Here is a 25056-nt window from a genome sequence, read left to right as displayed (position 1 = left end):
ATCCACGGATGCAGAAGATTTCTCTCAAAACGGGGGGGTGAGGTTCTAAGCTTCACCACTGTTGATCCCCAATTCTCACCTGATGGCCCCCCTACGACTGTGCTTGTCTTAGGTTGTTCCTCCCTTGAGGAATCTTACCCGTCTCTGGCTAACCAGTCATCTTCCTGGGCCATACAGGGAGATGTAAAGTTGGTAAGTGAGAGAGAAGCCATATTGTTTGAAAAGGTTCGCTTTTTACTTCTTTGCAGATTTATGCCCTGTGGCTTCTATGCCCAGCATTTGTCTTGAGGTACCTTTACCGCCTGGAGGAATTATGATGCTTGGTAAATTCGATATGAGGCACGAATTCTATTTAAGGGTTGTAATTAGGAAGGAAGAAGAAAAGCTATAGAAGTAGCAGGCGGAAGAAAACATGGGAGGATTGATTATTTCTTTGACATATCTTCTTGTAGAGTAACTTAAGCATGTATAGGTTTTAAACTACTAACTAAATTGCGCATACCTATTAACATAATAGGAATACAGTTACATAACCAAAGCAGATCTGTAATTACCAGCCATCTCCAGTGAAGCCAAGAAAACCAGTTAGGCACCCTAGGCATTTGTGAAAATTTGTCTATGATATGATGGATATTGTCCAACTGTACTTGAACAGTCTGAGAGAAATCAGACAAATTAAAACAACCCATTCCTGGGAATGTTCACATCCCATATGTTCTTTTAACCGTAGATAGTCTGTAGTCAAGATTTTGGAGCGCTACAACTTGCACTTCTCCTAATTCTTGGTTGAGTTCCAACAGTATAGATCCAGTCAAATTTGTTGTTTTACTGTATGCACAGGCCAGCTTAGATATCTCCTTCTTCATTCCAATGGCAAGTCCAGGAACCGGTGGGATGGATGCAGCTACAACTGCAGCATCGCCTGGATCTTTGTGGAGGTTTTTTGATGATCATCTTCTGGCATGACTCTTCCAGAGAGTGCTGATGTTGGAAGTTCTTCTTCATATCGTATCTTAGTTCATTTTCTGGGTAGCCAAATTAGGCTTTGATCTTCTGTATAAACACAAACAGACCCTTTGCCCACACTTTGATATGCCCTTTATACCATTGTGTAGAACTCATTGGAGGTCACCACACAGGAACTGCCCTTTTTTTTTTTTTTTTAAGAGAAAGGAATATTATCAGAAAATAGCTGATCATCTGACACCCTTTAAGTGATCAAAATTAAGGATATTTAAAGCATGCGTTAATCGTTGATTTACCATTGGTTATAGCCTATCAAGGAGTAATCCCCCTTTTCTTTCTTTCTTTTTTTTTTAATCTTTAATCTACACTTACATGAAGAATATTATGTTTACTAGACTCTCCCCTATACCAGGTCCCCACTATAAACCACTTTACAGTCACTGTCCATCAGCATAGCAAAATGTTGTAGAATCACTACTTCTCTTCTCTGTGTTGCACAGCCCTCCCCTTTGTCCCTCCCCCCCATGCATGCTAATCTTAATACCCCTTTCTTCTCACCCCCCCCATCCTCCCTACCCACCCATCCTCCCCAGTCCCTTTCCCTTTGGTACCTGTTAGTCCATTTTTGGGTTCTGTAATTCTGCTGCTGTTTTGTTCCTTCAGCTTTTCCTTTGTCCTTATACTCCACAGATGAGTGAAATCATCTGGTATTTCTCTTTCTCCGCTTGGCTTATTTCACTGACCATAATACCCTCCAGCTCCATCCATGTTGCTGCAAATGGTAGGATTTGCCCTCTTCTTATGGCTGAGTAGTATTCCATTGTGTATATGTACCACATCTTCTTTATCCATTCATCTACCGATGGACATTTAGGTTGCTTCCAATTCTTGGCTATTGTAAATAGTGCTGCAATAAACATAGGGGTGCCTCTGTCTTTCTCAAACTTGATTGCTGTGTTCTTAGGGTAAATTCCTAGGAGTAGAATTCCTAGGTCAAATGGTAGGTCTGTTTTGAGCATTTTGATGAACCTCCATACTGCTTTCCACAAGGTTGAACTAATTTACATTCCCACCAGCAGTGTAGGAGGGTTCCCCTTTCTCCACAGCCTCACCAACATTTCTTGTTGTTTGTCTTTTGGATGGCAGCTGTCCTTTCTGGTGTGAGGTGATATCTCATTGTAGTTTTAATTTGCATTTCTCTGATAATTAGCGATGTGGAGCATCTTTTCATGTGTCTGTTGGCCATCTGAATTTCTTTTTTAGAGAACTGTCCAGTTCCTCTGCCCATTTTTTAATTGGGTTATTTGTTTTTTGTTTGTTGAGGCGTGTGAGCTCTTTATATATTCTGGACGTCAAGCCTTTATCGGATCTGTCATTTTCAAATATATTCTCCCATACTGTAGGGTTCCTTTTTGTTCTATTGATGGTGTCTTTTGCTGTACAGAGGCTTATCAGCTTAATGTAGTCCCACTTGCTCATTTTTGCTGTTGTTTTCCTTGCCCGGGGAGATATGTTCAAGAAGAGATCACTCATGTTTATGTCTAAAAGGTTTTTGCCTATATTTTTTTCTAAGAGTTTTATGGTTTCATGACTTACATTCAAGTCTTTGATCCATTTTGAATTTACTTTTGTGTATGGGGTTAGACAATGGTCCAGTTTCATTCTCCTACATGTAGCTGTCCAGTTTTGCCAGCACCATCTGTGGAAGAGACTGTCATTTTGCCATTGTATGTCCATGGCTCCTTTGTCAAATATTAATTGACCATATATGTTTGGGTTAATGTCTGGAGTCTTTATTCTGCTCCACTGGTCTGTGGCTCTGTTCTTGTGCCAGTACCAAACTGTCTTGATTACTATGGCTTTGTAGTAGAGCTTGACATTGGGGAGTGAGATCCCCCCTACTTTGTTCTCCTTTTTCAGGACTGCTTTGGCTATTCGGGGTCTTTGGTGTTTCCATATGAATTTTTGAATTATTTGCTCCAGTTCATTGAAGAATTTTGCTGGTATTTTGAGAGGAACTGCATCAAATCTGTATATTGCTTTGGGCAGGATGGCCATTTGACAATATTAATTCTTCCTAGCCACGAGCATGGGATGAGTTTCCATTTGTTAGTGTCCCCTTTAATTTCTCTTAAGAGTGACTTGTAGTTTTCAGGGTATAGGTCTTTCACTTCTTTGGTTAGGTTTATTCCTAGGTATTTTATTCTTTTTGATGCAATTGTGAATGGAATTATTTTCCTGATTTCTCTTTCTATTGGTTCATTGTTAGTGTATAGGAAAGCTACAGATTTCTGTGTGTTAATTTTGTATCCTGCAACTTTGCTGTATTCCGATATCAGTTCTAGTAGTTTTGGAGTGGAGTCTTTAGGGTTTTTTATGTACAATATCATATCATCTGCAAATAGTGACAGTTTAACTTCTTCTTTACCAATCTGGATTCCTTGTATTTCTTTGTTTTGTCTGATTGCCATGGCTAGGATCTCTAGTACTATGTTAAATAACAGTGGGGAGAGTGGGCATCCCTGTCTAGTTCCCAATCTCAGAGGAAATGCTTTCAGCTTCTCGCTGTTCAGTATGATGTTGGCTGTGGGTTTATCATATATGGCCTCTATTATGTTGAGGTACTTGCCCTCTATTCCCATTTTGCTGAGAGTTTTTATCATGAATGGATGTTGAATTTTGTCAAATGCTTTTTCAGTATCTATGGAGATGATCATGTGGTTTTTGTCTTTCTTTTTGTTGATGTGGTGGATGATGTTGATGGATTTTTGAATGTTGTACCATCCTTGCATCCCTGGGATGAATCGCACTTGGTCATGGTGTATGATATACTGTTGAATTCTGTTTGCTAATATTTTATTGAGTATTTTTGCATCTACATTCATCAGGGATATTGGTCTGTAATTTTCTTTTTTGGTGGGGTCTTTGCCTGGTTTTGGTATTAGGGTGATGTTGGCTTCATAGAATGAGTTTGGGAGTATTCCCTCCTCTTCTATTTTTTGGAACACTTTAAGGAGAATGGGTATTATGTCTGCCCTGTATGTCTGATAAAATTCCGAGGTAAATCCGTCCGGCCCTGGGGTTTTGTTCTTGGGTAGTTTTTTGATTACCGTTTCAATTTCTTTGCTCGTAATTGGTTTGTTTAACTTTTGTGTTTCTTCCTTGGTCAGTCTTGGGAGGTTGTATTTTTCTAGGAAGTTGTCCATTTCTTCTAGGTTTTCCAGCTTGTTGGCATATAGGTTTTCATAGTAGTCTTTAATAATTCTTTGTATTTCTGTGGAGTCTGTCATGATTTTTCCATTCTTATTTCTGATTCTGTTGATTTGTGTTGATTCTCTTTTTCTCTTAAGTTTGGCTAGAGGCTTATCTATTTTGTTTATTTTCTCAAAGAACCAGCTCTTGGTTTCGTTGATTTTTGCTATTGTTTTGTTCTTCTCAATTTTTTTTTTCCTTCTCTGATCTTTATTATGTCCCTCCTTCTGCTGACTTTAGGCTTCATTTGTTCTTCTTTTTCCAGTTTCGATAATTGTGATGTTAGACTATGCATTTGGGATTGTTCTTCCTTCTTCAAGTGTGCCTGGATTGCTATATACTTTCCTCTTAAGACTGCTTTCGCTGCGTCCCACAGAAGTTGGGGCTTTGTTTTGTTGTCATTTGTTTCTATATATTCCTTGAGCTGTATTTTGATTTGTTCATTGATTCATTGATTATTTAGAAGCATGTTGTTAAGCCTCCATGTGTTTGTGAGCCTTATTGTTCTCTTTGTAGAATTTATTTCTAGTTTTATACCTTTGTGGTCTGAAAAATTGGTTGGTATAATTTCAATATTTTGGAATTTACTGAGGGTCTTTTTGTGAGCTAGTATGTGGTCTATTCTGGAGAATGTTCCATGTGTACTTGAGAAGAGTGTATATCCTGTTGCTTTTGGATGTAGAGTTCTATAGATGTCTATTAGGTCCATCTGTTCTAGTGTGTTGTTCAGTGTCTGTGTGTCCTTACTTATTTTCTGTCTGGTTGATCTGTCCTTTAGGGTGAGTGGTGTGTTGAAGTCTCCTAAAATGAATGCATTGCAGTCTACTTCCCTCTTTAGTTCTGTTAGTATTTGTTTCACATATGCTGGTGCTCCTGTGTTGGGTGCATATATATTTAGAATGGTTATATCCTCTTGTTGGACTGAGCCCTTTATCATCATGTAGTGTCCTTCTTTATCTCTTGTTACTCTCTTTGTTTTGAAGTCTATTTTGTCTGATATTAGTACTGCAACACCTGCTTTCTTCTCACTGTTGTTTGCCTGAAATATCTTTTTCCATCCCTTGACTTTTAGTCTGTATGCACAGACTAAAAGTCTTTGGGTTTGAGGTGAGTTTCTTGTAAGCAGCATATAGATGGGTCTTGCTTTTTTATCCATTATATTACTCTGTGTCTTTTGATTGGTGCATTAAGTCCATTTACATTTAGGGTGACTATTGAGAGATATGCACTTATTGCCATTGCAGACTTTAGATTCGTGGTTACCAAAGGTTCAAGGTTAGCGTCTTTAGTATCTTACTGCCTAACTTAGTTCGCTTATTGAGCTCTTATACACACTGGAGATTCTTTTCTTCTCTCCCTTCTTATTCCTCCTCCTCCATTCTTCATATGTTGTGTGTTTTGTTCTGTGCTCTTTTTAGGGGTGCTCCCATCTAGAGCAGTCCCTGTAAGATGCCCTGTAGAGGTGGTTTGTGGGAAGCAAATTCCCTCAGCTTTTGCTTGTCTGGGAATTGTTTAATCCCACCATCATATTTAAATGATAGTCGTGCTGGATACAGTATCCTTGGTTCAAGGCCCTTCTGTTTCATTGCATGAAATATATCATGCCATTCTCTTCTGGCCTGTAGGGTTTCTGTCGAGAAGTCTGATGTTAGCCTGATGGGTTTTCCTTTATAGGTGACCTTTTTCTCTCTAGCTGCCTTTAAAACTCTTTCCTTGTCGTTGATCCTTGCCATTTTGATTATTATGTGTCTGGGTGTTGTCCTCCTTGGATCCTTTCTGTTGGGGGTTCTGTGTATTTCCGTCTGTTCGATTATTTCCTCCCCCAGTTTGGGGAAGTTTTCAGCAATTATTTCTTCAAAGAGACTTTCTATCCCTTTTCCTCTTTCTTCTTCTTCTGGTACCCCTATAATACGGATATTGTTCCTTTTGAATTGGTCACATACTTCTCTTAGTATTGTTTCGTTCTTGGAGATCCTTTTATCTCTCTCTATGTCAGCTTCTATACGTTCCTGTTCTCTGGTTTCTATTCCTTCAATGGCCTCTTGCATCTTATCCATTCTGCTTATAAATCCTTCCAGGGTTTGTTTCACTTCTGTGATCTCCTTCCTGACATCTGTGATCTCCCTCCAGACTTCATCCCACTGCTCTTGCATTTTTCTCTGCATCTCCATCAGCATGTTCATGATTTTTATTTTGAATTCCTTTTCAGGAAGACTGGTTAGGTCTGTCTCCTTCTCAGGTGTTGTCTCTGTGATCTTTGTCTGCCTGTAGTTTTGCCTTTTCATGGTGATAGAGATAGTTTGCAGAGCTGGCACGAGTGACGGCTGGAAGAGCTTCCCTTCTTGTTGGTTTGTTGCCTTCCTCTCCTGGGAGAATAGCGACCTCTAGTGGCTTGTGCTGGGCAGCTGTGCGCAGACAGGGCTTCTGCTTCCTGCCCGGTTGCTATGGAGTTTATCTCCGCTGTTGCTGTGGGCGTGGCCTGGCTGGGGCTTCTCCTCCAAAGTGGTGGAGCCCCGTTGGAGGGGGCGCGGCCGGGAGGCTATTTATCTCCGTAAGGGGCCTCTGTGCTTCCTGCTGCCCAGGGGGTTAGAGTGGCCAGAAATCCCCAGATTCCCTGCCTCTGGACTAAGTGTCCTGCCGTGCCCCTTTAAGACTTCCAAAAAGCACTCTCTAAACCAAAACAACAACAGCAACAACAAAAGAAAAAAAAATTATGTAAATAATTTTTAAAAAAAAGAAAAATGCACGATTTTCTTTGTCCTCAGGCACCGGTCTCAGGCACCTGCTCACTGGTCTTGCTTCCCTGTTTCCCTAGTATTAGGGTCCCTGGCTCTTTAAGACTTCCAAAAAGCACTCGCCAAAAAAAAAAAGCCGCTCCCGTTTCTTTGTTCTCCAGCGTCGGCCTCAGGCACCCGCTCACCGGTCCTGCCGCCCTGTTTCCCTAGTATCCAGGACCCCACGCATGCACTGTGTCTGTGCTCTGGTCCAGATGGCTGGGGCTGGGTGCTCAGCAGCCCTGGGCTCCCTCCCCCTCCCTGCTGACTCCTCTCCTCCTGGCGGGAGCTGGGGGGAGGGGCGCTCGGGTCCTGCCCGGCCGGGGCTTGTATCTCACCCCCTTCTCGAGGCGCTGGGTTTTCGCAGGTGTGGATGTGGTCTGGATGTTGTCCTGTGTCCTCTGGTCTCTATTTTAGGAAGAGTTGTCTTTGTTATATTTTCATAGATAAATGTGGTTTCTGGAGGAGATTTCTGCTGCTCTACTCACGCCGCCATCTTGCCATTCCATCTTGCGCAACACTTTTTGATGTATGGATTATCATTCCCTATTTTCTGCATAAGAAAATAGACTCTTAAGGGATCTCCCTTCCTGTTAAGAAGGAGTAAAGTTGCAATTTGAACCTAGATTCATTTCTAAAGCCTGTGCCCTTCCTACTATGCCATGCTGTCTTCTATTTTAGTGTTCTGCCATCCTTGATTATTCAGGTTATTTACCCAGTCAGCCAGCTGTGGGCCCTCAGTGCTGGTTGTCCTGTCTGCAATCTGTTGTTCTGTGGTTAGAAGGCAAGCTAATCCCCAAAGAAATAAGAATAGAATGGTGTAAGTTTTTTGGACCTAAGGGTTCTTGTGATGATGCAAGACCCTTTTAACATCTTAACCCTATTTCACTAGTATATTGCCATTCTTCATGTATATGTGAACCAGAGATAGCAATGCAGAATGCAGGGCAGCTGCCATAAATTTTAAGGGGAGGAAAGACTGGGTTAATAACTAATTAAATCCTGAAGAATTCAGACAAGTGAAGGGGAACCATTTATCAGATATTTAGCAACACTGGCTACCTTACTAAAGATGTAAGTAGGAAAATCACTATTTTTATCATTCATTTAGAGCTAGGTGATCCATTTGTTATTATTTAAACAATACTCATCAGTGTTTACGCATCCACACGTGTTTGTAAGACAGACAGGCTTCCGGTTTCAGATGCTGGAATCACTGACAATGAAGTAAGTGAACAGACGGGGAGTGCGTGGCCCCAGAGGATGGGCCCTGGTGGCCTGGTTGGTTTCCGGCCCAGTCGTGCCATACACTAGTGTGTGGCTTTTACCTCACAGTTTCTTCATTTGTGTTTAAACGTGATACCTGATAGTTGTGAGGGTTAAATAAGTTGATAAATAGTGTCTGCACATAGAAAGCATACATAACCATTAGTTGTTATGTTCATAACTTATTACTAAGTAAGACAGTTTGAATACTGAGAAAGAAACCAGCTGGTCACCTAGTGAGCGGCAGAGTGAATACAGCCACATTTAGGGAGGCCGTTGGGGAAGGTCTTTCGGATGCGGGGACATCGGATCTGCCCTGAAATAAGAGGAGTCAGCTGTGAGCCGACTGTGTGAAAACGGGGAAAAGCATCTTGGGCAGAGGCCAGGGGGACACAGGCTGAAGGGAGAAAGAACTTGGCACGTTGGGGAGCCTAAAGGGGGCCAGTGTTACTGCAGTACCGTGAGCCGTGGGTCTGCTTGTGGAAGGCGAGGTCGGAAACGGAGGGCTCACAGGACTCCACAGGTCCCGGGAGAATTTGGATTTTATTAAAGTATAGTAGCAAGCCATTGGAAGGTTGAAAGAATTGCCAGATCATATTTTTAAAAAATGATTTGGTTGCTCTGTGCAAATGTGTCTTAAAGCCAAGACACCTGCTATGATGCTGTTGCTGAGCTGATGATGGTGGCTTAGACGGGGTGGGGAGAGTGGGAAGTGGAAGAACCAGCTTCGAGATGCATTTGCCATAGAATCAGCAGGCCTTAGTCAGGGACTGGATGTGGGGTAGCAGTCGTTTTAGAAGAAGGGCGGTGCAGTGGGGGCGTCTGGGTAGGTCGGATGTGAACAGTGCAGGAAGGCGTAGAGATAGAGGTGCAGCTTCAGGAGGATATGGGTTCGAGAGAGCGTTTGGAAAGGCTATAGCAGGAGGGGTCTGAGTGCAGTCTCGGCTGTGGCACTGCTGGCTACGTGACCAGGTGATATTTTAGGGGTGGAAGGTGTCCTCTGCGTTATGGGATATTTAGCAGCATCTTTGGTTTCTATTCACTCCATGGTAGTAGCATTCCCCACTTGTGAGAACCAAAAATATCTTTGGACATTACCAGATGTCCCCGGGGAACACCGCTGTGCTGGCTGAGACCCAGTGGCCTGATGGGAAGGGACCAGTTGATGATGCAGAACACGCGGCAGGACAGGAAGATCTGGCAGGGAACGAAGTATCTGAGAACATAAGAAGGGATGGGATTGGCCTTGGGTAGGAATTAGGGACGTTTTGTCTGTTTTTACAGGGAAGAAGAAAATACGGGATGGGTTTTTAGGTTTGCTGGTAGAAGATGAGGAAAGTTCGTCTCTGGCCGCTCCAGAGAGTATGAAGTGAGGCAACCAGCTGGAGAGCTGAGTGTGCGAGGCCGGAGAAATGGGCGGGGCTGATCCCAGAGACGGGAAGGCGAGTTCAAGGGGAACGTGGTTCATAGTCTGGGAGGTCTGTGTGTCCGGTTCGGGTCTGTGGCTCCGAGTCGGCGCAGTCAGCCAGCAGGTGTGTGTCCCTTCCCCGGCGCGCCGAGCCGCCCTGTGCTGCTGTTGGGAAGCAAGCATGGCAGAGCGATGACAGTGCTGCACAGAGTGTGAGCGGCCGAGGAGGAAGGGGAGGCGGGAGATGACGGGTGAGAGCGGAGGGGCCAGCCGAGCGGAGGTCCTGGTGAGGCTGAAGGGATCGCAGCGGGGGGAGGGAGTGACAGAGGTGAGCTGGGAGGACCAGGGATTCTGACACCAAAGGTGTTTTTTCCACACCAGCAGTCAGTTCTCTCTCTGACATCAACTAGATGTCCAGCAACTCAGTCCTCTTAAGACACTGACTCTCCAGGGTTAGCATCAGACGCCACCTGTTCAAGAGCCTCGTCCCAGAAGCCCGCCCCCACTGTAGGTGTTGGTGGCAGGTCCTGGGGACCACCTGCACTGAACCGCTGGCTGCAAGCCAGGAGCTCCCAAGACTCCCTCGGGTTTGGCCGTTCACTAGCACGGCCCAGGGAACCTGGAAGAGCGCTTGACTTACTGTGATGGGCTTCCAGCTAAGGGGTAGCCAAACAGAAGAGCTGCATAGGACCAGGTAGGCCGTTGTGCAGAGGTGGGTGTGCGCTGCCGTGCCCGCTGTGGGTACCACATGATGTGTTCTCCAACCCAGAAGCTCTTCAGAACCTATGGTCCAAGAGTTGTCACTTTTATGGGAGTGTCAGGGGCTGATGACATCATTGGTGCTGGTTGTCCCTCCCTGGACAGACAGATTATTAGCACCTTTGGCCAAAGTGTGATCATCTGAGGAGAAACTGTTTCAGAGCTGCGGCCCTGATGGGCTGGGTTTGATTTGTGTCCAGGCGCCAGTGTACGTTTTCTGTTCCTCTGATGCAAGGCACTATGCTATCGCCACCCCGTTTCATCCTCACAACATTCCTGGGCAGAAGCTGGTGTTTTGATCTCTGTCCTACTGATGAGAATGGAGACCAGGTCAAATTAAGTGACTGTAATCATCTATCCAGTTGATGTCTGACAATAGCCCTACATTTTTCTCTCCTGGTGAACGTTCTCCCCTGCTTTATGGTGGCTTCCTGTGCCTTCTTGGGGAGATAGGCAGAAGGAGCACAGATTTAAACCCCTTATAGTCAGGAAACCCCTGTGGGTGGCTGAAGGCAGAAGGCAGAAGGCTCTGCAGTGTCCAGTCAGCCCTCGATGGTAAGGGGGGTGTGCCTCCATCTCGTTTGGAGGGGAGTCTGATAGAAGTCCCGCTGCCCCTGTTCTGGAGCTCCTGGTGAGGGTGAACGATCCCAGCCAACTCATTTTTCATACTGGAGGGAAAGCGTGGGGACAAACAGCACACGGCGAGAAGCCTTTGAAAAGTCTGCCCTGGGGGAAGCTGAGTCAGTTGCCCAAATGTTTTCTAGAAGCGGGAGCAGTGTAGAAGGTACTTGGGCAACTAAATTCTGGGTCTCCCTAGAAGGAGAGGTTCAGGATCATCTTTGGGTCCCCAGTTAAACCTAGGAGGCTGTGAATGGGAGGAGGAAGGCTATTGAATGAAAACAAAATCAAGCCTTTTGAGTGAACTTTGAGGGTGTTTCCTCACTGACGCTGCACCTGTCTCCCTCACAGTCTGTCACAGGCCCGTTGGGTGCCTCGCTGCGGGGGGGAGGCTGTGATCCCTTAAAGGAGGAAAGATTCTAAAGAGGAGATGATTGTGACTGAGTATCACCCTGTTTGGGGTGAAATTGACTTACCTGGTTTGTCCAAACAGTTACTGTACCTGTTGACTCTGTACAAAGGGAATTTGTTATGATCCCAAATGAGATTTGTTTCAAGGGCTCAGGAAGGAGTCTTGGAGCTAACCAGGGGCAGTAGCTAGATTTCCCTTTAGTAGTATAAGTTATACTCAGTATTATTCCAGTATTTCCCAATTTAATAGTAAAAGAGATGGAGAAACCAGGTGTTACCTTACTTAGGTAAAACTCTAAAGGAGAGAAACTTTATTTGCTCTGGTTAAGGAAAGAGCCACTATTGTAAACAAGCAGGAGAACTCGGGGAGTTAGCAGTTGACAAAAGCTGGTATTTTCAGGGAGAACTTTTTGGGGCAGGGTTAAGGTAGGGGTCCCTTCAGAGGGTTTCTGGTAGAGAGCCTTAGAACTTGAGGAATCAGTGGTATATGATATTTGTGTTTCTTCCAGGGACAGGACCAGAAGGCAGAATCATTAAGAAGGACATAGACTCTTTTGTGCCTTCTAAAGCTGCTCCTGTGAGTTTCATTTGGCTTTTTTTTTGTTTTGTTTTTGCAGTTTGTCCCTGCAAAGTGTCTTGTCCAGCCTGTTAGATCCTTTGGTGCATTACTTATGAATGAAATAGCTTGACCAGAACTGTGTTTTCTTTTGTCTAATTTCACTGGCTAGCCGTCTATAGATAGAAATGTGCTGTCATTCATATACAGAAGCAAAGATGATATGCTCCATTAATGTGAATTCCAAATTATTGTGTGTTTTCCTGAGTATTGATACTCTAGTTTCCTAATGTATCCTCTCTTCTCATTCAGGCCCTATTTTTAAAAGCATGTTTACCAGTTGGGTTGACTAGGGTTTAAGTGTTAACTAGGGTTAACACAGAGATTAAGTCATCTTCTGTTTGATTGGTTAAGGTGCTAAGATAATTAGCTGAAAGGAAAATGATTTAGTTATTTAGATGTTTGCTTTAAAATGAAAAATTTGTCATTGTTTCTTCTTAGTGCTATTCAAGAAAATGAACTATCTTGTTTATCTCTTAATCCTTTCAGTTTAAGAATGCTTTGCTTTTCTTGAAAACAGTTTTGCAAAAACAATTATTTTGACATAAAATTATTGAATATTCTCTGGCTTGAAGAATAATGACACTTAAAACATGATTGCAGAATGCTAAGTATAGTAATTAAAAACAAAACTCTTAAACAAGGAGGATCCAAATCTAAGTCTTTTTTGCTTCTCTGAGATAGAAAATACTGTTTTTCTATAAGCCTTTTAATTTTTTCTTTGCCATTGGTCAGAGAGTCACTGGCATTTGTCCCCGGTTGTTTTTGCTAAGACTAAGCCACATTTACTAAGAGCTTTTTCACCCCCCATAGGCTCCAGCAGCTGCCGTGGCTTCCCCAGGCCCAGGAGTGGTACCGGTTCCTACAGGTGTCTTCACAGATACCCCAGTCAGCAACATCCGTCGAGTAAGAGTATTTCCATAAATCTGGAGCCAGAGCTGCTCCGGACACCTTTACTTGGTTGTTTAACTGCCTCTGTACTTTGAAACACTAACACACTTTTAGTTGGGGATCTTTGATGATTAAGATACGTGGTTTGGCCGGTTGAATACTTAGGATAAGCAGACACATGTCCTGACTAAACACTATTAGAAAGGGCTGTGTTCTGGTCGGTCCTTGGTCTTCCAGCTCTAATTGTGCCTGGATAAGTGTCACCAGGGAGCAGGGGAGGGACAGCAGAGCTCTGAATTAGGTGAGGTCTTAACTCAAGATGATTGACTTTTGGATCTCTTTGATTTCAGGTTATTGCACAGCGGTTAATGCAATCTAAGCAAACCATACCTCATTATTACCTTTCTATTGATGTAAATATGGGAGAAGTTTTGTTGGTACGGAAAGAACTTAATAAGGTAAAAGGTCTGGAAATTCCAACTCTAAATCTAAAAATGTTTTTCCCCATTAAACATTTACATTTTGTCCATGTTTTTTGTTATAATACCAGTTGGTGATGGAAAATTGGTGTCATCTTAATTTTAACTTGCCAAGAATGTCCTGGAGAATTTTCATTTTCTAACCCTTGATTAAAGTTTATCATTTAAAGTTGACTTTGCTGTGGATCCGTTTTAGCCTAGCAGCATCACTACGATTCTGTGCGACCACTTGAGTCTCTTACGGTAGGTAAGCACCTGTATTTACTTTTGTTTACAAGCCCCCACTTAGTGTCCAGCATAAGGCACCTTCGAGAACACAGCATAACGGGGTAGTCCTCCTCCTCCACGAGCAAGATCGAAATGAGATAGTGAGGAAATGATGCATGTGAAACAGAGGAGGCCACTTATTAAAATAAAAATATTCATTCTGAATCAGTCTCTTTATAGTAACACCCTTGTCTGCTGAGTCACATTGTGCAGGTTAAACGTTGCAGGAGTTGAGAGGAGGGGGAGATCGGTGCAAGTGGTTGGGGGCCTCACAGCGGCTTAGAAGGACTTGTTTGAGCCGTGGAGAGCAGGAAGGGTTTGGATTGGAGGGAACTTGGAGAAAGTCCATTGTAATGATAGCATATAAAGGTAAAGTGCATCAAAAGGAAATAAGTACAGTGTATGTATGAAGTAGATTATCTTTTCTGGAGTGTATGTACAGTTGCTGGTTTAGAGAAAACCTTAATGTATAAGCAGAAGAATTTGGATTTGATTAGTTAAATAAGAAACCAGTAAAAAACATAATGGTAACAGTAGTTCAACAAAGGTCAGTCTGATAAATATATCCTGGCAAAGCTCACAACAGCAGCACGACACGACGGTGATGAGGGTCCGAACCAGGGCTGCACTAAGAGCGGAGCAGAAGGGAGGGATGTGAAAGACGCTCCAGGCACACAGGCCCTCGCTCCGTCCCCGACCTCCTCCCTCCCGCTTCCCATCGCTTCCTCGGCTGCACGCACGCAGCCGCTGCCTAGCTAGTCCTACAGACTCTGCGGTGTGCTCCTGCTGAGGGCCTTCGGCACTTGCCACCCCCTCTGTGTGGAGCACTCTTCTCCTGGTATCCACCTGGCTTCCTCCTTCACCAAATTAAGGGTTTGACTTAGTGTCGCCTTCTCTGGTCACTTTATTCTAAAATTAAGGGAAGAGGAGTGGGGTGACTAGTGAATTCTCTCTGTAGTTTTCCGCCTTCCTTTATTTTTCTCCTTAGCACTTAACACTAACTAACAAACTACATGTTTTACTTACTTATTATCTACCCACCCCTTTTAGAACCTTTGCTCCCTAGAGTAGAATTTTTACCCGTTCTTTTCAGTGCTTTATACCCAGGGCTTCAGAGTCATATGCCCAGCACAGAGCAGACTCAATACTAGAGGCACGAATGAGTGAGTGAGTGGGTAAAGCAATGAAGCATCAGCAGAGATCTGTATGTGCTACAGGGGTTAAAGATGATGGCATACTTAAACTATTTTGAATTAATTTATTTGGAAATTAGGCATAAAAAATATATGTCCAGGGGATTATTTTGTTCAATTCTTTTAAACCATTTAATTTAGATGTAATTTGCATACCATTCACTCATTTAAAGTTTACAGTTCGGTGGCTTTTAGTATATTCAGTTGTATGAGCATCACACGGTAGATTGTAATTTTTCTGTTTCTGTTTTATTCGTTTGTTTTTTAGATTCCACATATAAGTGAAATCATATGGGTGTCTGTCTTTCTCCTCCTGGCCTATTTCACTTAGCATGGTATACTCTCTAGATCCATCCATGTTGTCACAAATGGCAGGATTTCATTCTTTCTTACGGCTGAAGTAATATTCTGTTGTTTTATCAGTTCATCTATTGATGGACACTTAGGTTGCTTCCATATCTTGGCTGTTGTAAATAATGCAATAAACATAGGGGTGCACATATCTTTTTGCATTGGTGATTTTTTTTTCCTTTGGGTAAATACCCAGAAGTGGAACTAGTGGGTTCCATGGTAGTCTATATTCAGTTTCTTGAGAAACCTCCATACTCTTTTCTCTAGTAGCTTGTTTTCAATTTGCAATCCCACCAGCAGTGTATAAGGTTTTTCTTTACGCCGTGTCTTCTCCAACACTTGTTATTTCTTGTCTTTTGGATAGTGGCCATTCTGACAGGTGTGAGGTGTAGTTTTGATTTGCATGTCCCTTGTATGATGAGCGATGTGGAGCATCTTTTTATGTCTCTTGGCTATCTGTATGTCTTTGAAAAAATGTCTATTCAGGATTCCATCCATTTTAAAATCAGATTATTACTGTTTTTTGATGTTGAGTTGTATGAGTTCTTTATGTATTTTGGATATTAGCCCCTTATCAGATATATCATTTACAAAAATCTTCTCTTATTCAGGTTTCCTTTTCATTTTGTTGATGGTTTCCTGTGCTGTGCAGAAACTTTTTAGTTTGATGCAGTCCCACTTGTTTATTTTTGCTTTTGTTTCTCTGGTCTGGGAAGACATATCCAGAAAAAGTTACTCATGCTGATATTTGAGCATTTACTACCTATGTTTTCTTCTGGGAGTTTAATGGTTTCAGGTCTTTAATTAGGCCTTTAATCCATTTTGAATTTATTTTTGTGTAAGACAGTGATCCAATTCCAAAAGTTGTCATATAGCCAACGCCGTTTATTGAAGAGTCTCTTGTAAGTACATCTTAATATATCTTATGGCACATTCTTGCCTCCTTTGTCATGTGTCAGCCGACCATGTAAGTATGGGTTTATTTCTAGGCGCTCTACTCTGTTCCGCTGACCTGTGATGTGTCTGTTTCTGTGCCAGCAGCATACTGTTTTGGTTGCTGTAGCTTTGTAGGATAGTTTAAAAGCAGGGAGTGTGATACAGCATTTTTCATCATTCTTAAGATTGCTTTAGCTATTTGGTGTTTTTTTGGAGTTCCATATAAATTTTAGGATAATTTGCTCTAGTTCTGTGGAAAATGTCATTGGTATTTTGATAGGGATTGCAACCACAATAAATTTTAGAACATTTTCATCACCCCAAAATGAAACCAGGCACCCCTTTGCAATGACCCTCACCCCAATCTTCCCATCCTCCGCAGCCCCAGACAGCCACTAATCTGCTTTCTGATTTAGACATTTGCCTGTTTTGTATATTTTCTATAGGGATAGTGATTTCATTGAATCTGTGGATCAATTTGGGAAGTGCTGGCATCTTAATAGTAGTAAGTGTTGCTGTCTCCACAAACACGGGATGTCTTGCCATTTACTTATTTCTTTACATTCTTTCAACAATTCTTATGACTTTTAGAGTGTAAGTTTTTGCACTTCATTTGTTAAATTTATTCCTTGGTATTTTATTCTTTCTGATACTACAGATTGTTTATTGTTCTTGTGCAGTTGCTTTTGTGTCCTGCAACTTAATTTTTTTAGTGTGTTCCTTAGGATTTTCTCTATACAAAATCATGTCATCTGCAAATTAGGATAGTCTTGCTTTTGTCTTTCTAATCTGGATGGCTTTTACTTCCATTTCTGGCCTGACTTCTCTGTCTAGCATGTCCAGGACAGTGTTGAAGTGGCCAGCATGGGCATCCTTTCCTGTTCTTCATCTTAGGGGGAAATAAATCTTTCATCACTGAGGTCTGATCACTGTGAAGTTTTCAGAGATCTATTCTATCCTCAGGTTGAGGATATTTGTTAAGTGTTCTTCTCATAAAGGGGTGTTAAATTTTGTGAGATACTTTTTCTGTGTCTACTGAGATGGCCATGCAGTTTTGGCTTATATTCTTTTAGGGCATTAATTATTACATTAATTGATTTTTGGTTGTTAACAACCACCTTGCATTCCTAGTACAAATCCCTTCTGGTCGTGGTGAGTAATTCTTTTCATATATTGCTGGATTCAGTTTGGTAGAGTTTTTTTTTTTTTTGAGGATTTTTGCATCTATAAGAGTTACCACCCTATAGTTTTTTGGGGGTTTTTCTCTTTTATTGTGGTATCTTGGTCTGGTTTTGTTATTAGGCTAATACTGGCGTCAGAATAGAATGAGTGGGATGTGTTCCCACCTCTTCAGTATTTTTGGAAGAGTTTGTGAAGAATTGATATTCTTTAACTGTTTGGTAGAATTCACAAATAAAGCCATCTGGATCTAGACTTTACTATGTGGGTAATGTTTAAGTTGCTGATTTAATATCTCTAGTAGTTTCAGATCTGTTCATAGGTTCTGTTTATTTTTTATTCAGTTTTGTTAGTTTGTGTCTTTCTAGGTTACTGATTTGTTGGCATATGGTCCTTCATGGTATTACCCAAAGTCCCTTTTATTTCTGGGAAGTGGATACTAATGTCCACCACTACATTTCTTATGTTAGGAATTTGAAGCCTTCTTTTCCTTTGTCAGTCTGGCTAAATGATCATCATTTTGTTGATTTTTTTCAAAGAACCAACTTTTGGTTTGTTGAGATAACTGAAAATGAAGATAGAACGTACTGTAACTTACGGGATGTAGCTAAAGCAGAGTTTAGAAGGAAACTTACAGCTGTGAAGCCTCTATTTAAAAAGATAGGAGAACCGACTTTGGGTTTCATTCCATCCTTTGTACCTCAGGACATTTGTATTACTCCCCAGCCCAAGTTTATATATTCCAGTCTTTGGGAAGAGAATTTACGAAACTACAATGGTTTCTTGTCTTTGCAGATGTTAGAAGGGAGAGGCAAAATTTCTGTCAATGACTTCATCATAAAAGCATCAGCTTTGGCATGTTTAAAAGTTCCTGAAGCAAATTCTTCTTGGCTGGACACAGTTATAAGACAGTAAGTATAACACTGCCGAGAAGGTCATACCCATCAGCAGTTCTCTCGTGTTACCTGACAAGTAAGTGGGAGTTCACAGCTTAAGGAGAAAAGGAATTGTACGTAGCAAAATGGTTTTATAACAACATACAGCCATTTATGATAAGACTGCTGCTGCTTTGTGTGAGTTCAGGAAAGGAGGTGAGCGTGCAGACAATGAATAATCAAGTCAGTAACAACCCTCGCAAAGCAGTGTGGAAATGGCTTGTGTTCACCATTAGCGCTGATGAACTTCGGGGAAGAGCTAAAAACAAAACCCCAAACAGCGTTTGTTAATATGTCAGTGGCATGTGACTGGCTTGGGGCTCAGTGTTTGTTGCTCTCAACCCTGATGCCCACCTGATGAGTTAGGTGCCTGCAACCCCGTTTTCCAGATGAAGAAACTGAGTCTCGGTGAGTTAAGTAACTTGCCCTGAGTTGTATGTTAGTGAGCAGAGGAACTGTGATTAGAACCATGATTCTGACCCATAAACCTAAGCTTTTTCTACTGTGTAGACTTTTATATTAATTTAATTTTTATGAAAATAATGGTTGCTCCATGGCCTACTATGACCCACTCAACCTTTAATCTCAGATCCACTCCCAGGGAGCAAACACAGCTTCTAAGCTGTTACTTCTTCTAGTATTTGCCTTCATATTTCTAGATAACATTTTTCTGTTGCCTTTTGTGGCTTTTTCATTTCTTTTACTTTATTGAATGAGTTCCCATCAAGAAGGTTAAGATTTAGCTCTGACACATCCCACCACCCTGCCTGCCTGACTACAGCACAGATTTTGGGCAGATCAGTGTTCAGTGCTGACGCCCGTGCCCGTGCCGTGTGCCGGCTCAGCCCCGTGGCTCCGCGAGTGCTCGCCCGGCTCGCCCTGACCCCTGCCTCGTGCACGCACCACTGATTCTTCGTGAAACACCCCAGGAGAGCCCTGAACCACTTCTCAGCTTTGTCACACTTACTAGGTGATACCGGGATTCTGACCTTTCCCTTGGACACCCCAGTTGGAGAACTTCCGAGGCTCTTCCTATTCCTTCTGGCCTGTATCAGTTCAGTAGGGCGCCCACTACAAACCACCACAGAACTGGGACTTAAAACAAAAGTTTATTCTCTTATGGCTTTGAAGGCCAGCAGTCCACAGTCAGTATGTGGGCAGGGCTGTGCCCCTCACAGACTCCGGGGGAGAATCTTCTGCCTTCCGTTGGCTCCGGACAGCCCTAGGCTTGGGGCTGCCTGACTCCAGCCCTGCCTCTGTCTTCCTGTAACCCCCTCAGTGTACCGTCTTCTCTTCTGCCTCTTAAAAGGACACTTCGCATTGGACTTAGGACTCACCCAGATGATCCAGGATGATGTCATCTCAGGATCCTAAGTGACCTGCAGAGACCTTTCTACTAAACAAGTCACATCGATAGGTTCCGGGATTAAGACATAAATGTATCTTTCAGATGTATCTGTTGGTAATATTTGTGTACAAGTCTTTGTGTTGACATGTTTCCATTTGTCTAAGGTCGATTCCTTGAAATGGAATTGCTGGGTCATAGGGTAAATTCATGTTTGACCTTTTAAGGACAACTGAAGAAAACCCTACTCAGATGAACACACCAAGGCAGCAGGGCAGATTCTGTGAACTGTCCGTTGACTCTTACCGGATGCCCTTCATTCATTCCTACAGCCAGCCAGCACTTGTTGGGTGTGTCCTGTTGTTGGATCGGTGGAGAACAGGAGAGGAAACACCATCCTTACTCCCTCTGGAGGAAGATGATCAAGCACATGATTTTGTAGTAGCAGGATGACTAAGAAAGTAGTATTTGCTCTGTGATATGTTGGCCAGATCCCATTGTGGGAGCTGCTAAGGGTCACACACAGTAATCAGAGCAGGTCCCTGTATTTCCAAGTGCCAAAGGCCTTCCACCTCTGGCCAGCTTGGACATGTTGAGAGATTTGGTACCTATAATCTGCTACAGTTTGTGCTGGGAAGGAGCTGGGGTTACTCCTTCATGGAGGTTTTAGCTTTTTTTTTTTTTAGCTTTTTCTTGATTGCAGGGCACTTCAGTGAGGCCCTTGCACAGACCCCAAGGGGACTATGGATATAACTTAGGAGTTTGGGACCTTGGATAGGGGAAAAAAAAAAATTCTTGTCCACTAACTTCTAAGTGAAATTTAGCATTTCCTCCTGTTATAAATGTGTGGAACAAATTGAGGCGGCATTAATAGAACTTGTGCTGCTCAGTAAAAATCAGCTGTTACTCTTACCACACTGCAGTTGCAGATTTATTCAGATAACATTGGACCTGCTGCAAGATCTTGTTAATACAGAAATACATATGTCACAATTTTGTTCTTTAATTCGTTTGATAACTGAATTTCAGTATAGTTGGTTTTTTGTTTTTTTGGTATTTGAGTATTTTCTATATTAAAAAATAAAGTCTGAAAAGGGACCCAGATGCAAAGGTACCCATGATGTGCTGAAGATTAGGATTCCTGCCTCTGTGCTCTGAGCCACTGCCACCTGCGGTTTCTCCCAGTGTAGCCCTTTCCCTCCAAGGTCACCTTGCAGACTCACCTCCAGCCCGTCCACTGGGTCTCAAAGTCCAAGGAGTTCTGTGTAATGCTCAATGAATGCCAACCTTTGTTTTCCACCTATGCCATGAATAGTCAAGGCAGATGCGGTGGGGGAGGACTTAGTGCACAGTGACCAGCGGATGACACAGCTTATCCATCTTTAAGAAGCACATACCAGGGAGCAGGCGCAGCAGTGCAAAAACCAGGAAGGATCCCTATCTGGCTGAATAGCCCCATAGACTGAAGTAAATGTCCATCTTCTCGCATGACTTGACATGGAAGCTGCTGACCCACAGTGTTGATTGCTGAGATTTTTCTTGTTTCTTTTTAACTAGAAATCACGTTGTAGATATCAGCGTGGCCGTCAGCACCCCTGCCGGACTCATCACGCCCATTGTGTTTAACGCACATGTCAAAGGGCTGGAAACCATTGCTAACGATGTCGTTTCCTTAGCAACCAGAGCACGAGAGGGTAAGCTACAGCCACAGGAGTTCCAGGTAAGGTGTTACTACTTACCTTCGAATATTAAGAATTAAGTTGTTTTTTGAGCTCGGCACTAGGCTCTAACTACATTTTCCGCCTTTTGATTTCCTACCTTGTGTCCTGACCCAAGGTCCCCAAAATAAAAATGCAGTAACCCATCAAAAGCTGAAAATAAGACATTTCCAATGATTTGCAAAAGCCACACAACGGCCTTGTTCATGTTGAAATGGTTGTATATTTTCAGGAAACTGAGACACTCAGGCCTTTTTTTACTCTTGTCAGTGAGCCTTATTGATGTGTAATTAGCAAACAGGAACTGGATATATTTAAGGTATAGAAAGCAGTATTTTGATGTGTGCACGCAGTTTGAATGGTCCCTGGGGTCAGCCAGCATAGTCGTCCCTCCCCCCTCTTCCTCTCAGAGCACTCAGAGGCCTCGCCTCAGGTAAAAGTTTTTCTTAAGGTCTTTTCACAAAACCCTTCTTTTTTCTGATCTGTGTTGTTTAATTTTTGTTTCTCTAGGGTGGCACTTTTACAATCTCCAATTTAGGCATGTTTGGAATTAAGAACTTCTCTGCTATTATTAACCCACCCCAGGCATGTATTTTGGCAGTTGGTGCCTCAGAGGACAGACTGGTTCCAGCAGACAGTGAAAAAGGGTTAGTGCCGAAGTGGAGAGGACGCTGCCTGCTCACTTCCTTTACACTGTAGCTGTTTTTGAGTCTCAGTTTCGTAACTATGGCATGGCATTTGGAACTTCAGGTAGAATCAGACATAAGTATAGAAAAGTTTCTCAGGGCAGTGACTCTTACTAAATGCAGTTAGTCCCCCTTTGAGACGGGAAGCCTTTATTTACTCTAGGTCAGGGGTCAGCTTACTGTTTAAGAGCTGGATAATAAATACTTCAGGCTTTCTGGGTCACATGGCCTCTGGCGCACACACTCCGCCATTATAGTATGACAGCAGGCTAAGGCAATACATAAATTAGTTCCAGTAAACCTGCCTTTTGTGAGGTTTGGCCTGTGGGCTATGGTTACAGTAGGCTTGTGCTCCAGATGGCTGTTTGGTCCATTCCTTCAAGCTATTAGTTTGAGCTGGAGGTTACAGGACGTGAGGGTGGGTGGAAAATGATGTTACCTGGTTGGGATCTTACAGGGCAGGAGTCGGCATTTGGGCTGGTTACCGACCAGTCTAGTGGTTGCTTCCAGAATACCTAATAATGTTTCTATCTTTTTCTAGATTCGATGTGGCTCACATGATGTCCGTCACACTCAGCTGCGATCATCGGGTGGTAGACGGGGCTGTTGGAGCCCAATGGCTTGCTGAGTTTAGAAAGTACCTTGAAAAACCTATCACCATGTTGTTATAATTAACTCAAGAATTTCTACTTTCTCAAGTCACATTGGTTCATTCTTGTAAAGATATAAATATGTTATGAAACAGGTGGTTCTTTTTATTTTAAAGTTAACCAGTTACTTTTGAGTCGTCCAGATAAGTTATTTGTAATGGGCATCACTGAATTTTTTAAAATGTCAATTACACCCAGCTAAGGGACCTGTGGCCTCTCCCTTTGGTGATGGGTATTTCCACTGGGAAATGTAGACGTAGAATTGTGGCTCCCTGTTGAGACACTTACATAAAAGTAACCTGGATAAAACCTTGAGGTTTTGAAACTTAATTGCCTCAAATGTTTTGCTTAGATTTGAGGAAAACAGAAGTTAAGAAAATTAGTTTCACTTGAAGCTTGGTTTTAGAATTTAATTCTAATTTAAATTTTTTGTTACACAATCTTGGTTTATCATGGATGGAAAGGGTTAGAATTCCAGGGAAAATAAGTGAAACTTTAAAAGTCAACATTTTCTTAGACTTATTCAACCAAATGTTCTTTGTTTTTCTATGAATCCCATATGGTGGTTTTACCCTCTTGAGATGAAGATATAAATATAAACCAGCTACTTGCTATAAATGAAAATTTGTGTGGGTATTTATTTAAATAAAAATGTGTAATTCTGAGAGGAGAATTTGACAATCACCTCCAAATTTTTAAAAATTGCTTATTTTATAAAATCTAACAAATTATGAAAATAGAATTTTTCTTCCAAGATTAATTGGTTGATATATGCAAGTGAACTTAATTACCAGAATTTACTATTCAAATAACGTTGGCAAACTGTATTAGTTAACTATGGAATAAGTGTATATATGTAAAATATGTTTCCTAGTGAGGTATGTGCCAAAGTTCATTTCTCACCAAGTCCTGTCTGAGAAGAGGAAGGGCGGGAGGTGAGTGGGTGGACAGTTTGGAGTGCTGAAAGATGGTGATGGACTCCAAGGGTCATTTCTACTTGGGTAAAGTAAACAATGTTCGGTGTGTTCAAAAAGGTGTTCTGTGTTTTCCTATCCCAGAGCTGTGTCATGTAAAATAAGAATGCCCTAAAACCCTGTGGAGACAAAAACATTATTTATGTTGCTTGCTACCTTTTCAGCCTAAACCTTTTTTTCCATTTTGTTACAATTGACCTTTGGGGGAAGGAGGAGATGATATTTAGGATAATAAAATGAATTGGGAACATTATCACTATTCTAGGCTTCCTGTTGATATGCTTTAATATTTGGAATTGTGTATGACTAGAATAAATCTGACCAGTGCTACCCCCTGTCACGTATGTAAAGTGTGGAGCTATCCCCTGAAATTCAGGTCTTTCCAGTGCTGAATCTATTGCCAAATGTTCATCGCTACATGGTGCACAGATCGCACTCCCCATATTCACAGATATGTCCCTTGCTGTATTATTATGAACACAACCCAATACGTTAATCTGCCTTTTCAGTAAATAGTGATTTAGTGTGAACTGAAGATTATGCAGAAGTATAAGTTTATCACAAGGGACCATCGTCAGTATGAGCCACATATGGTTAAAAAAAATTAAACTTCAAAGATACTTCATTTTTCACTAATGCTATGGATCTGTTGTTCCCCTGAAAGAAAATGAAAAGGTTGCCTTCCAAGAAAAATTACTTTGAGTTAAAAGTTAATCTGAGCTATAATCTAAATCTGGATTGGGTCTATTTCTCTTATCAGAGTGAAATAAAAGTTAGAGATAGTGTTTTTGGTTCAGATTACATTGTTTAAAAATCAGTTGTAAACTGTTTCAGTGTGTCTGGTCTAATTTTTGATCTGTTGGTAATTATTTTTCATATTAAATGATTAAGACTATGAACAGCTATGTGTGCATTAGCCCTTAACACATACGTTTTGAGTTTGTAGAATTTGTAAAATAAGGACATTTAGTAGGACACTAAGCTCAAGGAGTTACTGAAGCACCTTGTGTTGGGGTGTGGTAACAGCAGGATGGAAGCGTGTCCTGGCTTTGTTAGATGTTTTCCTTCCACCCTGTGCCTTGAGTCAAGTCATGGTACCCCAAGGTGCTGTCTGCAAGAGGCAACGCACGTGGGAGGCGACAGGTGTGTCACAGTGCACACTCAGCACCTCCTGAGGGCAACCCTGGGACACGTGGGGACTTTTCATTACAGATCATCGTTCTGAAACCAAGTTTGCAGAAAAATTTGGTCTCTAAAGCTAGGATAATGCTCATCCCAATTTCCAGTTTTAAGGAAAAAAATCTTGGTAAGATCCAAATTTAAACTATCACACAGTTGATAATGTTCTTCCTTGGCAAAGTTTTGATTTTTGAGAGGAGGAG

The 25056-nt window shown here is 42.1% G+C and overlaps 1 protein-coding gene across 1 annotated transcript in view; it reads left to right on the top strand.

Annotated features, from left to right (window-relative positions):
* DLAT (dihydrolipoamide S-acetyltransferase) overlaps positions 1-23933 on the top strand; it is a 31764-nt gene extending 7831 nt beyond the window's left edge. The window contains exons 8-14 of the mRNA XM_036992797.2: positions 11964-12031; positions 12884-12976; positions 13312-13419; positions 18162-18277; positions 21204-21366; positions 21875-22011; positions 22592-23933. Coding sequence (XP_036848692.1) covers positions 11964-12031; positions 12884-12976; positions 13312-13419; positions 18162-18277; positions 21204-21366; positions 21875-22011; positions 22592-22721 — 815 coding nt within the window. The 3' untranslated portion in view covers positions 22722-23933. The remainder of the gene's footprint in view (positions 1-11963; positions 12032-12883; positions 12977-13311; positions 13420-18161; positions 18278-21203; positions 21367-21874; positions 22012-22591) is intronic.
* The last annotated feature ends 1123 nt before the right edge of the window (positions 23934-25056 follow it).

The sequence above is a fragment of the Manis javanica genome, chromosome 6 (genome assembly GCF_040802235.1).
Source record: "Manis javanica isolate MJ-LG chromosome 6, MJ_LKY, whole genome shotgun sequence".
Lineage (NCBI taxonomy): Eukaryota > Metazoa > Chordata > Mammalia > Pholidota > Manidae > Manis > Manis javanica.
Note: the sequence above shows the minus strand (reverse complement) of the source record. Positions and strands in the feature narration are given on the sequence as shown.